The sequence below is a fragment of the Mirounga angustirostris genome, unplaced genomic scaffold (assembly GCF_029215605.1).
Source record: "Mirounga angustirostris isolate CCGP_5_RB_7025 unplaced genomic scaffold, mMirAng1.0.hap1 SCAF_7, whole genome shotgun sequence".
Taxonomy (NCBI): domain Eukaryota; kingdom Metazoa; phylum Chordata; class Mammalia; order Carnivora; family Phocidae; genus Mirounga; species Mirounga angustirostris.
Genome location: NW_026991715.1, coordinates 26,108,610 through 26,122,522, shown reverse-complemented (window position 1 = coordinate 26,122,522; position 13,913 = coordinate 26,108,610). Strand labels below are relative to the sequence as shown.

Genomic DNA, 13,913 nt, shown 5'->3' with positions numbered 1-13,913 from the left:
TGCAGATCTGTTTCATCTCTTTCCTGTCTGCATGGTCCTATCTGAAGTGTCAAAGAGGAGGATCCCGTCACACACACGGTCCTGATGAACAGTGGCCGCATGCTCTTAGCACTCTATCAAGAACACCTTTACACGGTCCACACCTTTTGGAGGCTGTTCAGAGGTCCCATTATAGACAGTTCTCTAACCAGGAAACTAGTTGAATTGGATACGGTATTCTTGCCTGAATGTGACTTACGGGAAGAAGAATTTCCCCATTGCTCTCATTCCCAAAGGAAAATCCACCCTCACCACTAGAATCGAGAAGTCTTTTTGCCATTTTGACTTTCATCATGTGGTCAACAATTGACTTTGACATTCATAGCTTCAGGAGACTGTCATAAACATGTTTAGGATCCTTAGAAACCTGAAGAAATTATTTTCTTTAAAACTGTTTTTTATTGTTCTTACATATGTTCTATCAAAACCCCACCAGTTATTATATTCCCTTTTATTTTCCATGGACATGATTTTGCCAGTAGTCTGTAACTGAACAAAAATATATATATTTTAAAGATTTTATTTATTTATTTGACAGAGACACAGTGAGAGACAGAACACAAGCAGGGGGAGTGGGAGAGGGAGAAGCAGGTTCATGACCTGAGCCCAAGGCACACATTTAATGACTGAGCCACCCATGTGCCCCCAAAATACTATTAAACTAAGAGTACATTATTAGGTTCTTGCTGAGCTTCGGAATTCTCTTTCCTAACACTTAAGGAAATAAGCCTGTCTTCATGTTTTTCATAAGGGGAATTTAGATAAGCAAAAACTTTTTTTTTTTTTTTTTTAAATAAGAACTTTAAAAAAATGAGACATCAGGCAGCCTTAACCTTCATCTTCCCCTGTGCTAATGGAAGGCAACCTTTCCCCTTGGAGATAAACAGGATCAGAAATTGTGCTTTATAAATATTTACATTGTATTTACTATTTATGTGTCCTGTCTGGTTTTTACCAAGCTTTTTCTTAGTAGAATCTGCCTGAAAATTCTAGACATAGTTATTTTTGAGAAATAATTCTGGTTATCTCATACTCTTGTCATATTTTTCCTTATGACAAGCTTCATTTACTTTCAACAGTATTTTATTACCAGCTTGTTCTGATTAAGGTAATTTTTCTCCTGTGTTCTGTCTTGAAATGACTGCAGTGTTGATGCTATATAGTAGACTCTCTGTGCTGTAAAGAATACGTTACTAGATTTCAGTTTTTCCAATATTGTCAAAATGTTTGAATTTTTTAATAGTGAAATGTTCTATAATAGAAACCAGGCTAATTGTGATTAACTGGAAAGAATTAATTGACCATGACAGGGTTTTTGCATCTCTCCCTCCAGTTGGCAGTATCCTATCTGATCTCAGCATCCTGCTGCGCCTCTCAGGGCCTTCCTCATCCCCTCCCAGTGAGTCCAGCACCAAGATCAGTGGCCAGAACTGCCCCGGAATAGGTGGGGTTTACTTGCAAAAGAAAATCCTTCAGATTACCAGGAGCACAGCCAAAAGAACAGACAGGACCGAGAAGGCCACTGAGGAGAATAGAGACAGGACAAGTTGTGAGAACACAGCCAGAAAAAGAATGACATCCCCGTTTAGAAGATTTAGGGAAAGAACTCTTTCAAGGGAGAGACTAGCCAACAGCAAAAAAGAGGACGCAGATCACCATCAAGCTACAGAAAGCTGTGAGAAAGTGAAGGATGTTAGAAGCAACATCAAAGATGAGAAAGGGAGTGACATCTTCAATTCAAATAGCGGAGGCAACCGTAACACTTTAAACTGCTTCTATACGCGATTCAAGTCTAAAAGGAGAAAGACAATCTGACGGAGATCCTTACTTAATTTTAGTGTTAAACTTGTTTTCATTTATTAATGTAAATGTAGCTTAAGTTATTTATCAAAGTTTAGGCAGACAACTTAGTGTAAAATACGATTTATAGGCATTTCATGATTAGTGTTAAAGGTACTCTAGCAACAAAGTCGTATTTATTTAAAGTGCCTTATTTGTACATGTTATTTTACTAATGTGAGTAAAATTTATACTCTTGTTTTCTGTAGTTGGCTTTATTTCCTGCTGATAGCGGCTGGGTCTGTGAATGAAATAAGTAGAGGTACTTTTTAGAAATCAGTATTTACTTTTGCATTAGAACCCCCAGTAATGATCTGATCACCACCTTTGCTTTAGAGAATTTTATTGTTCTTATTACTGCAACTACTTTACAAGCTAAAGGAAAAAGAAGGCAAGAAACTGTATCTTGTCCACATATACTTTTTATTTCATTTGCTTTTCATATAAATCTCTGATCCAGACAGGAAAAGGAGATAGTCTGACATAGCAAGTGAAAAATCATTTGGAAACTTGTTAAAAATACAATTACCGTGTTCTACCATGAACCTCATAAATTCGAATTGCCAGAAAGAGGCCCAAGAATATGTATACTAATAACCTTTCCGGGTCATTCTTAGAATTGATTGTAATTGAGAAACACTGATCTAACAGACATAGGGATGTAATTTTTTTTTTATTATGTTAATCACTATACATTACATCATTAGTTTTTGATGTAGTGTTCCATGATTCATTGTTTGCGTATAAGACCCAGTGTTCCATGCAGTACGTGCCCTCTTTAATACCCACCACCAGGCTAACCCATCTCCTGACCCCCCCTCCCCTCTAGGACCCTCAGTTTGTTTCTCAGAGTCCATAGTCTCTCATGGTTCGTCTCCCGCTCCGATTTAATTTTAAAACAGTAAAGCAAGTGTATCCCCCAAGATAAAAGAGCAAAGATTTTTTTTCTTTCAAGGAAGAATTTTTATATTTTATTTGTTTTTGTTTTTGTTTTTAATTTACCAAATCCATTTTCTTGGTCCTCTTGAAAATTGACCAATCACCTCCTAAATAGGGCACTGAGAAATGGCAATGTTGAGAAGATCGAAACCCTGGCTTTTCTCAACTTCTCCTGTGCCTGGGGGCCCCATAAGCCACAGAGAAATAACCCATATTCTGGCTCTTCATTTTTCTCTCTGAAATAATTACTGGGACTACTTAATATGGTTGGTGTTCAACAAATTTTTTCTTTGATGACTTGAGTTATATGTGTATATAAAGCCTATAGTTTTTCTTAATGAGATTTTTCAGGATTGTCCTAATGGTCATTTACCTATGAACCTCATTTTTCCAGTGAAAAGGAAAATAATTGTTTGGTTCTTTGAGACCTATTCCTTGTTGGGATTACTATGGCATTTCCTTTTATTTCTGAATAAGTTTGCTTTTCTAAGTTATCAAAATAGACATTATGTACATTTAACTGTCATGCTGCAGATTTATTTTTAGATGCTTCTACATCATTCCATCTCCACCCATTTATTCCAGAGAATGGAAAAGAAAATCTCTCTTGCTGTATCTGCTGTGCAGTAAATCATAGAACAATTTAAAACAGGCAGATGCTGTTATTTTCGTGACACATGTTTATAAATGTGGCAGTTCTGCTGTTTAATGCAATATTCTGTAAAGTTGGTGAAGAAAAAGGAAACCAGGTATAAGATCAAATCCATAGCTAACACAGTTTATTTAAAAATATGAAAATAATTGCTTTCAACTTGGGGCAAGACTCCTTAGGTGACATAAGCAGAATATCTGAGGTAAGTATATGTAGTGTAAAAAGCAAAAATACTGTTCTTTCTCTGGAGTCTTGACTCCCTCACCCACCCTTACCTCAAGGTGGTATTCTAGACACTCAGATCAGGCCATGAAATATTTATGTTAATCGAAGAAGGGGGCACAGTGTTAAAAAGAAGTTGAGAAACTCAAGATGTCTGCTTTTTAATATTTTGAAATACATCTAATGCCTTATTTTATTAAATGTTTATAGCTATGTGAGAGCCCAAGGCAGATATACATTTGGACTAGTTTCCTCAGTAATACTGGATTTTGACTTCGTATTGCTTGAATTTGGAGTCGGGTTGGTACAGAATAGGTAGGTGGGTGAGTGGATATGTAGGGCAATGTGTATAGGAAATTGGCATCATTATATCTACACGGATGGAAAATGAGATTGCTACTTACTCTTTTATTGTTCTTCATCTTCTCCCTGACCACATACCCCTCCCTGATTCCTTGTTTTGTAGTTTAATCACTTGTTTTCTCTCGTTTAGGTTATACACTTATACCGTCAGCTAAATCTGACAACTTGTCTGACTCCAGCCATAGTGAAATTTCTTCACGATCCAGCATCGTGAGCAATTGTTCTGTTGACTCCATGTCTACAGCTCTGCAGGATGAACGGTGTTCTTCACAGGTTGTGGCGGTCCCTGAGTCCACTGGGCCTTTGGAAAAGACAGAACACTCCTCAGGGATAGGAGATCATACTCAACTTGGCTCTGGGTAAATATAGTTGCCCCCGTTCACACCACAAAACCCAAGCCAAGTGGCCTCTGCAAGCTGTGCTCCCCAGCTTGCCCTTAGATGATACCCCTGTCCCCATGGGGTGGTTGCAGGGGGATCCATAAAATAATATGAGGGCCAAGCATGCGTCTTCTGTCTTGAGTATGCAAGTAAGTACTAGTTTGAAAGATGAATGGGTGTTCATTTTTAAAGTATTTACTGAATTTAAGTGACTTTCGGGCACCTGGGTGGCTCAGATGGTTGAGCGTTTGCCTTCAGCTCAGGTCATGTTCCCGAAGTCCTGGGATCAAGTCCCACGTTGAGCTCCCTGCTCAGCAGGGAACCTGCTTCTCTCTCTGCCTCTGCCCCCCACCCCCGTGTCTCTCATGAATTAATAAAATCTTTGGGGAAAAAAAGGAAAGAAAAAATGAATTTAAGTAACTTTCTGTCATGTATGTTTTCAATTTAATAAGAGCTCACAGTGAGTCTGCTATAGTTAGGAGGATGTGGTTCTTGTGTTGTGGCTATTAAGTTAGAGAATGCTCAGAAAGATTGTGTAATGGGAGGTGTTCCCAGTGCTGTATCCATTGTAGACAGGTTGGGGGAGTAGGGGTCAGTCCCTGATCTGAAAGTGTGATTTAGGGAGTAAGAATTATCAGCTAGCAGAAGTCCACAAAGTTAACTGTAAATTTCTATTTAGAATCAGGCAATATGGAAATCTTTGAGAAAATTGATTCTAAAATGATTGTTAAATCTGGTATTCTTTAATATGAAAAAATTAGGATAGAGTGAAGTATTAGCAAATTTGTAAAGGTTTTTAAACTATGATTTTCTAGACCAAGGGTCAGCCAGCCTTTCTCTAAAAGTTAAATACTAAATAGTATCAGACTTTGCAGGTCATGAATTCTGTGTTGCTACTGCTCAACCCTACCATTTTTGCTCTGAAACAGCCTTAGACAATACAGCTCATAAACAAATGGGCATTCTGTGTCCCGATAACATCTTATTTACAAAAATAGGCTAAGGGTCAGATTTGGCCTTGGGCTGTAGTTTGCCCACACCTGCTCTATATTGTAAATGAAAGGTTTGTAAGCTTTTTTTTTTGTTGGTGGGGGCCGGCAGGGGACAAGGAGGGTAAAGGGCCGATTGTAAAATTTTGGGCTTTGCAGAGTACATTTTTCTCACTCTCAAATTCTTTGGAATATTTTTATTTTGTTTAAACTCTTTAAAATGTAAAATACCATGCTTTGCTCCATACATGCCATTGCTCCACATCATGCCATTGGCTGAATTTGGCCCCTGAACCCTAATTTGGGGGCCCCTGCTATAAATAATAATACTCATTTTACAGTTGTTAGTTGGTTGGAGAAGTTACTGTTTACTTGGCACTGTATTAGGCTAACCTCAGAGTTACATTGAAAAACCAAACATGGTTGAGAACATGTAGTTGAGAATTCTTTATTCTGTATCCATGTAGAGTCTAGCAATATGTTGACCAAGAATGAAAATGTATACTTAATTTTACTCATTTCAAGCCTCATTTTTCATTTTCATTTAATATCAATTCAAGAAAAATTTCTGAGGTAACTTGGCTTAAGTATTTGAGTTTCTTCCATGTATGTTTCTAGCTAAGTATGAACATTAATAGGAATGGAGATTAATTGATTACAGTGTCATTTTTTTTTCACAAGATTATTTTGGCATTGAACACTTATGATGCATGTTCTGTAGTCTTTTGTAGGCAGTAATACTTGGATTGGACAGAAGGTTTTTCCAGTAAGCCAGTAAATTACTTTTAACTTAAGTGTATCCCCAATTTTTTAGGTGGACATTGTCAAAGCCATCTCTCGTCAAGAGTTTAGCTGTCTCCTCTTCTATGAGTAATGAAGAGATTTCTCACGAGCACGTCATTTTAGAAGCAGCGGATAGTGGTCGTGGAAGTTGGACTTCCTGTTCAAGCAGCTCCCATGACAACTTCCAAAGCCTTCCAAACCCAAAAGGCTGGGATTTTTTGAACTCTTACCGACATACCCATTTGGATGGCCCCATTGCTGAAGTTGAACCCCCTGACTGTGAGCCCTATTCCTGCCCTAAAGGCTGCTCTAGAACTTGTGGTCAGTGTAAAGGAAACCTAGAGGCTAATCAGATGAGACAGAGTTGGGCCTCCTCCAGTTCTCTGTCTGATACACATGAACCAAACTACGGGACTATTAAACGGAGAGTGTTGGAGAGCATCGCACCTGAGTCCTCTGAAGGCTTGGACCCCAAGGATGGCACTGACCCAGTTTACAAAACTGTTACTTCAAGTACAGAAAAGGGCCTGATTGGTAAGTTCTTTGTTCTCTGTCGTATCTGTGGAATTTAGAGATTAAGTGGCAAAAAGTGGCATTGGGATACCTTGGCCCAAAATTTTACTCTTGGAAATATTTCTTCTCTCACTGGAAATATTTCTTCTCTCACTCTCTTCCTGCCCTCTACAAACAAATTATTTTCAAAAAGTTGATGATTTCTCAAGGGTTTGGGGGCAGGTATTCAAGCCTATTAAAATGAAAGGGCTGGTATGAAGGTAATTAATTAACGTAACAGTTTCATTTGTGTTTTGTTTTTGAGATCTCTTTGGTTTCATTGAGGAAAGATTGTATTACTATGCAGTCCTAACAAAGGGGTTATTCTCTTTGTCACCTCATAAATTGTTTGGACCACAATTGCTGTGTATACATGGTAGAAACTTTGAATCTGACATTTTTAAGTAATAAAAGTGAGGAACATTGTGATAAAAAAGGAAGTCCAAAATATTTTTCAGTATATCCTCCTAGTACACGTCATGGGTATGCCAACTCCTGTTGTAGGTTCCATTCTGACCACACACAGCTTTTTTGTTGTATGTATTCTTTTAGTATTTAGCCATCAAGTACATTTTTTCATTTTGTCATTGAATTACATAAATATTTAGATATAATAGCCCCTGCTTTTCTATTTATATGGAATGACTGTACTTTGAATCAACTGTATAACATATTCATGAAGTCAATTTAAATTACTAAAACTGTGGGTACCTGGGTGGCTCATTTGGTTAAGCGACTGCCTTCAGCTCAGGTCATGATCCTAGAGTCACAGGATCCAGTCCCGCATCGGGCTCCCTGCTCAGCAGGGAGTCTGCTTCTCCCTCTGACCCTCCCCCCTCTCATGTGCTCTCTCTCTCTCTCTCTCATTCTCTCTCTCAAATACATAAATAAAATCTTAAAAAAAAAATTACTGGGGCGCCTGGGTGGCTCAGATGGTTAGGCATCTGCCTTCGGCTTGGGTCATGATCCCAGGGTCCTGGGATCGAGCCCCACATCGGGCTCCTGGCTCAGCAGGGAGGTGCTTCTCCCTCTGCCTCTCCCCCTGCTCATGCTCGCTCTCTCTATCTCTGTGTCTCAAATGAGTAAATAAAATCTTTAAAAAAAAAAAAATTACTAAAATATGTGCTGATTTTTATAGCACATTTATAGTACATTTTTACTTGTCAAATTGCATTATAGATTGGGGTTTTTAGCTTGTTAATTTTTTTTCCAAGGATTTTTTTATTAAATCCTTCTGGGTAACCGTTATATGGGTATCTAAACATGTGTGTGCAAGGATATGAAATTAATCTCCTGTCCAGTTAGGAAACTAGATTTTTAAAAATATTTGATTTCATTTATAGATGACTCTGGGCTTAAATTCTTCATTCTTGTCTTACTGGTCTTGCTGACTTCTCCATCCTGTCCCTGCCCCATCCTCTCAGGTGGGAATGGAAATTCTTTAGGACCTTATACTCCATGCAGATTTTGCTGGTACAGTTGTAGAAATTTCAGTATGGACAAACCTGGTTGTCTAAAAAAGGAGTTAACATTAGAATTATCAATGGTCCTTTTTTTTTTTTTAAAGATTTTATTTATTAATTTGACAGACACAGCAAGAGAGGGAACACAAGCAGGGGGAGTGGGAGAGGGAAAAGCAGGCTTCCCGCCGAGCAGGGAGCCCGATGCGGGGCTCGATCCCAGGACCCTGAGATCATGATCTGAACTGAAGGCAGACGCTTAACGATGGAACCACCCAGGTGCCCCATCAGTGGTCCTTCTTAATTTATTCTGCCTATATGTAGGTTGTGTTTGTGTTTTAAAAGTTACATCAGCAAGGTCATCAGAGCCGTTTGTCCCTTAGATCCTGGGAATTGGTCTTAATGTCATGGAACTTCTGCTTTCTTTAACCTATTTCTGAAGCTTTTTGAAACTTTGCCTTTGTCTCATGGTCTACAAACTTAGGGAAAAGGATTCTAAGTCACATTTTTTTTTTAAAGTCACGATTATTTTGAGTGTGCACTGAAAATCACAGAAATTTAAGATGGATTTCCTAAAATTATGGCTTTTTTTTTTTTTTTCTTTTCTTTTTCACTTGGTCACAGATCAGAAGTTAGCAGTAGGTCCTTGAAGGAATTAGGTCCTCTGTACCCGGGAAGTTCATGTTGTTGATATGCCAGGACCGACAGGTAGTTTCCGCAGGAGTGCTGTAAAGCAGTGGTTTGTGTCTCAGGTTCAGGGTGGACAGTCCAGATGTCATTTCTGCGAAAATCCTCCCCGTCGGCAGAACATAGAATGTCTCTGACCATGTCGTCCCCGGGGCTGGTGTCCCTGAAGAGCCAGGCAGCTGTCTCTGAACTGGGGGGGCTCCACTGCAGAGGAGAGCTTGTCACCGTGCCCCTTCTTTCAACTGCCTCTGTCACTCTAGTTTTGTTTATAAGACCTAATGTGATTTATGTGTTTGAAAAACAAGTTTAAATAATAAGTTTTAAATATTATGTTTTTAATCTGCTGTCACTGTATTCAAATATATTCGTTTAGTCTATTTTTGAGTTCTCTTTTGTCATTGTAATAAGTTTCAGTATGTTTTTTTTTTTCGTTTCTTACATTTTCCATTAACATTTCCATTGCTTGTTTTTCATGCCAGTGTACTGTGTCACCTCACCCAAGAAGGAGGATAGGTATAGGGAGCCACCTCCCACTCCTCCAGGATACATGGGGATTTCTTTAGCGGACCTAAAGGAAGGACCCTACCTACACCTAAAACCTCCAGATTATAGTGTGGCAGTGCAGAGGTCAAAGATGATGCATGACAGCCTCTCTAGACGGCCACCAGCTTCTCTCGGTAGCAGCCCCGTGGCCTGTGTTCCATCGAGGATTGTAACTCAGCCTCAGAGGCATATTTTGCAGCCGTCCCATCCTAAACTAGCAGATGTGACTGATGCAGATAGCGAAGCAGATGGTATGTTGACAAACTACCTTAATGGGTCTTAAATGAATTGCTGAATACATGAATTGGTGTTTACTCTGTTATTTCATATAGTCATTAATGTTTACTTCTAAATGCCTTAGCAATCTCTGTTAAAAAAAAAAAAAAGAAATTCCTCAGTATGATGGTGTATATTTTAAATGGAGTAACTTGCATGTTTCTGTGTGCCCAGTACCCTTCTTCCTGATCACATAGGGTCTTCTTCTATCTGCCCAACAGCAGCTCAGTCTGAGACAGTCATTTTGAGAAGAGGCACTTGACCTTAGCAGAGCTGCGTCTTACGTTAAGGCATGAAAACTTCAAAGGCCTGATTACCTGAAATTGTGCTGTTGGTATAGCTCCTCTTACCAGTGGAACTCTTGACTGACTGCAGCTGGGGCAGCTTTATTAAAAATAAATGAAATTCTATCCCTTCAAGCAGTAATGAAGCGACGAGGAAGCGGTTAGGGCATTGCCGTCGGTCAGTCCGCAGTGCCATCAGCACTCAACGTTGTAATAAAATCTGGGCCTTGATGGGGTATTTGAGAGGATTTCTTTGTTGAGAGTGACTAATTTTCTAAGCAGGTGACTAGATTTTAAGTTGATCTTCATTAACAAGCCTCATCTACCACTTAATGGTGTCCTTACTGTTTTCAGAAAATGAACAGGTCTCAGCAGTGTAAGCTTTGGAGGACCCGCTTGAAGTTTACCGAAACCATCGAGGAAGGAGTGGGCAGAAGCACCTCATGATTCCGCGGGCCGTTGTTGCCACCGAACAGCTTGCCGCCGCTGCTGACCCAGAGGTCTCGTTCCCTGTGCTCGGAGCAATTACCTAGCCCCCTCTTATTGAATCCTTGCAGATGCAGAGTTTTCCTCAGCTATGGATGTTGTGCCTGGAAACCAGTCTTCACGTCGCACACCAGACCTGCCTTGGGACCACAGTTACTAGAACAGGTTCAAACTCAAGAGTCCTCCCTGTGTATATCAGTATAGATTTTTCTTTAACAAGTTATTTTTAAGATAGTAGTTTAGTAGTTTTTCCAAGCCATAGCTTGGGTTAACGGACAAATTCAAAAATGTCTGCCAATACCAAGGATATTCTTGTGTATTTGAAAAGTAACTTATTATTTTAAGTTTTGTGGTTTTCTTTGTTTTGGGGAGCTGTCATGAGCGGATGTTTATGTTTGAGGCCATTAAACTGTCTCTGGTCTGACCAGACTGAAGTCATCTTTACAGGATGATACTTAATCTGTACAGAGATGAACTTGATCTGTGGCACCAGTGCAATGTAGGGTCGGTCTCCATTTGAGTGGGATAGGAAGCCCTTTGTGGTTGAGGAGTTAGGAAGGAAGATACTGCAGTCAGCTGATTTGGAAGGCCAGATGAAGCTGCCACGGGGTTTCTTATCCGTCCTTTGGGACAGGGAGGCTGTGATTGGGTGGGTAGCCACCCTCATCTCCAAAGAATGAAATTTTATCTTAAAAAACATGTATACCAGTCCTTTCTAAAGTGAAAGTCATGCTGCATCTAACTAAAAGTATAAATCCATTAAGTAGAAAATGAGTTCAGGAGAGTTCTGCAGAAACCCAAAACAAAAATTTTTCACTGCTCAGATGTGGAGTTCTTTTTTAAAAAGGAAATGTAATTATTGGTGTGTAACATTGGAGATGAATTCATCTGCATGTATGTTCTGCAGCCGCCCCTGCACCCCATCTCAGCATGAGGCTGTGTTCAACACTGAACAACCCTGCAGCCCCCAGCTGCCTGCAAGAAAGCTCATGAGCACACCGAGGTGATAAGTGGTTGAAAATTTTAGGGGGGACAGAGGAGCTGGGAAATGATTCTCTCTTGGTTCTCAGTTTAGCCCTTGAGAGGAAAGAGATACATATTTTTAACAGCCTCTTGGGCATGGCGCTCCCAAGTATTTAATTAAAATTTCAGTGACTGTTTACTGGATGACCTAGACTTTCCATATTTTTACTAATTAAATACAGTGTTTTCTATATCTTAAGTTTAAATTTATTATTTTTAATGTAAATGTGAGAGCTTAATAAACTTCTGTGATGACTACCAAAAAAAAAAAAAGAAAGAAAGAAAAAAAAGCCAAAGCCATTCATGTGCACTACCCAGATTAACATGGAGCCAAGATGGGTTTACTTCTGAATGGTTGTCCATATGTGAATTTATAGGGTTTAGCTGGTTTGTGATTTCCCTTTTCGAGAGTTTGTTCTCATTTTTCCCTAGCTATTTCTTCCCTCTCTTTCTCCCTGTCTTCATTTTTTTTTTTTTTCATAGTAGGCTCCACGCCTTACATGGGGCTTGAACTTGTGACCCTGAGATAAAGAGTCACGTGCTCTACCAACTGAGCCAGCTAGGCGCCCACCCTACCCCTCATCCCCTTCATTTTAAAATCGTAAATCATTTCCGAGTGGTCAATGGCACTAGTCTGTCTTTTACATCAAAATGACTCTCTCTTCATTTTAGGAAAAATAGCTTATCTGAAAAATTCCTTTGGGCAAAAAAAACCCCCATGAATTTGAAACTTAAAGCCTTAAAAATCCACCCTCCAGGTGTGTTAGAGTGAGGCTAATTGGCTCTATAGCTTTCTTGTTCCACTGACATGGAAAATGGCCTGGATCAAAAGCCCTGGTTTGAAAGTCACACTGTAGTGATTTAACCTATAAACACTGGTCCTCTGATCACAAAAAAATGTTCCTTCACTGATTGACGTAGTAGTGTTTTCATGTCCAGGGCGAAACAAAGAAAATGAAAGATACTTCTGTTATAATCCCCTTTTTTGTCAAGTTTGGGTATTTATTCTATTTTATATCCATTACCCCAGAAAAAATGTGCTGTTTGCACAGTATCTATTTATTTGCAGGTGTCTGAAATCAAATGGGAGCCTTACCTGTCTTTGTCCTTAATGGTGTTGAGAATATCTTGCACAGATTCAGAGGATGTGATTTTGACTGCACCTTGTAGCTGCCTTTGTTTTCCTCTAGCTCCAACTGTGAGTGTTGGGGTAAGCCGATCACAGTGATCAGGAACTAAAGCCAAATGCATTGTAGTTTGATCTGTGTGTATCCCCTAAAAACTCGTGGAATTGTGATTTTTATATCTTAATTCTAATTTAGGGTACATTTCTGCCTTCTCTTAGTTTGTTACATGACTAGAACAAGAGAAGCCTTAACCTATATTTGCTCCAATTCTAAGCCCCCATTTTTGTTTTTGTTTTTATTATAAATTTATAACTTTATTGAAGAGACTAGTGCCCTCATCCCACCTCAGCTCTGAATCCGTCAGGACTTCCTGAAGCACTAAATCCACAGTGCAAAGTTTTGCCAAATAAGTTTCAACAAAACAGTTTTGTTCATAATGAAAGATTTGGTCCATTAGTAAATCCACTATATACTTCCATAAAGATTTGTTTTAAGTAGTAGATTCTTCCTCCAAATGATTACTTTGAATCTGATCTTTGGGGAGGAAAAAGTCTTAACTGGTTTCTCATGAGGGTGGTAAGTCACACTGTGGTCATCAGTATAACCTCCTTGAGCATCTCCCAGGCCGGAAATGTGGCAGTAATCATGAGGATTTCCAAGAACAAACCTAATTTTTATAAAGTGTTCTCTTCCCTATAAAAAGAAGAGGAGAAAGCGTTTCCTTGTACACTTAAAACAATGATAATGATTGTTATTCTGATATATTTTGTTTCTAAAAAATGTGATATTAAAGTAGATGTATCCCTTTAGCATTACCTTAAAGGCTAGAACAGGAGGATGAATCTTCAAAAAAGTGTCACAGTACATTTTCAAATTTAAACTTGAACCCCAGTTCATCTTTCGCTTTTGTTGTGCTTTTTTAAGGCTTCTTTATTTTTGATACACAGTATGCAGTTGTACTTGGTCTTTTAAAATTGAAACGTGAGCTTATCAGAAAAAAAACAAAACTGCACAGTTGTAATAATCAAATGCAATTATACTGCACAATTCAGTGATTGTAAAATATCCTGTAACGAGCAATGTTTGTCTCCTATTTTTTGATACCTCTTAAACTTATGTCTTTTAGAAAGACAGTGCCTCTGTATGCTTTTTGTATTTTTACTGAGTGTAAATATTTGTTATATTTTTGGTTAAGAGAATGTAAAAGTACCATTTATTATTATCATATCTACTAATACATTGGTGGAATCAATAAAGAATCTACATTAA

At 38.8% G+C, this 13,913-nt stretch overlaps 1 protein-coding gene across 13 annotated transcripts in view; it reads left to right on the top strand.

The window, feature by feature from the left end:
• The window catches only part of RAPGEF6 (Rap guanine nucleotide exchange factor 6), a 202,531-nt gene extending 188,618 nt beyond the window's left edge, over positions 1-13,913 (top strand). For 6 of the 13 annotated variants that reach the window (XM_064595855.1, XM_064595854.1, XM_064595856.1 and 3 more), the window contains 5 exons: positions 1,373-1,483; positions 4,185-4,413; positions 6,238-6,740; positions 9,385-9,699; positions 10,363-13,913. In XM_064595855.1, the coding sequence (XP_064451925.1) occupies positions 1,373-1,483; positions 4,185-4,413; positions 6,238-6,740; positions 9,385-9,699; positions 10,363-10,388 (1,184 nt within the window). In that variant the 3' untranslated portion in view covers positions 10,389-13,913. Of the gene's footprint in view, positions 1-1,372; positions 2,564-4,184; positions 4,414-6,237; positions 6,741-8,842; positions 9,351-9,384; positions 9,700-10,362 lie in introns of those variants that run through there. The other 7 variants (XM_064595858.1, XM_064595857.1, XR_010412993.1 and 4 more) reach the window with 6 other exon arrangements.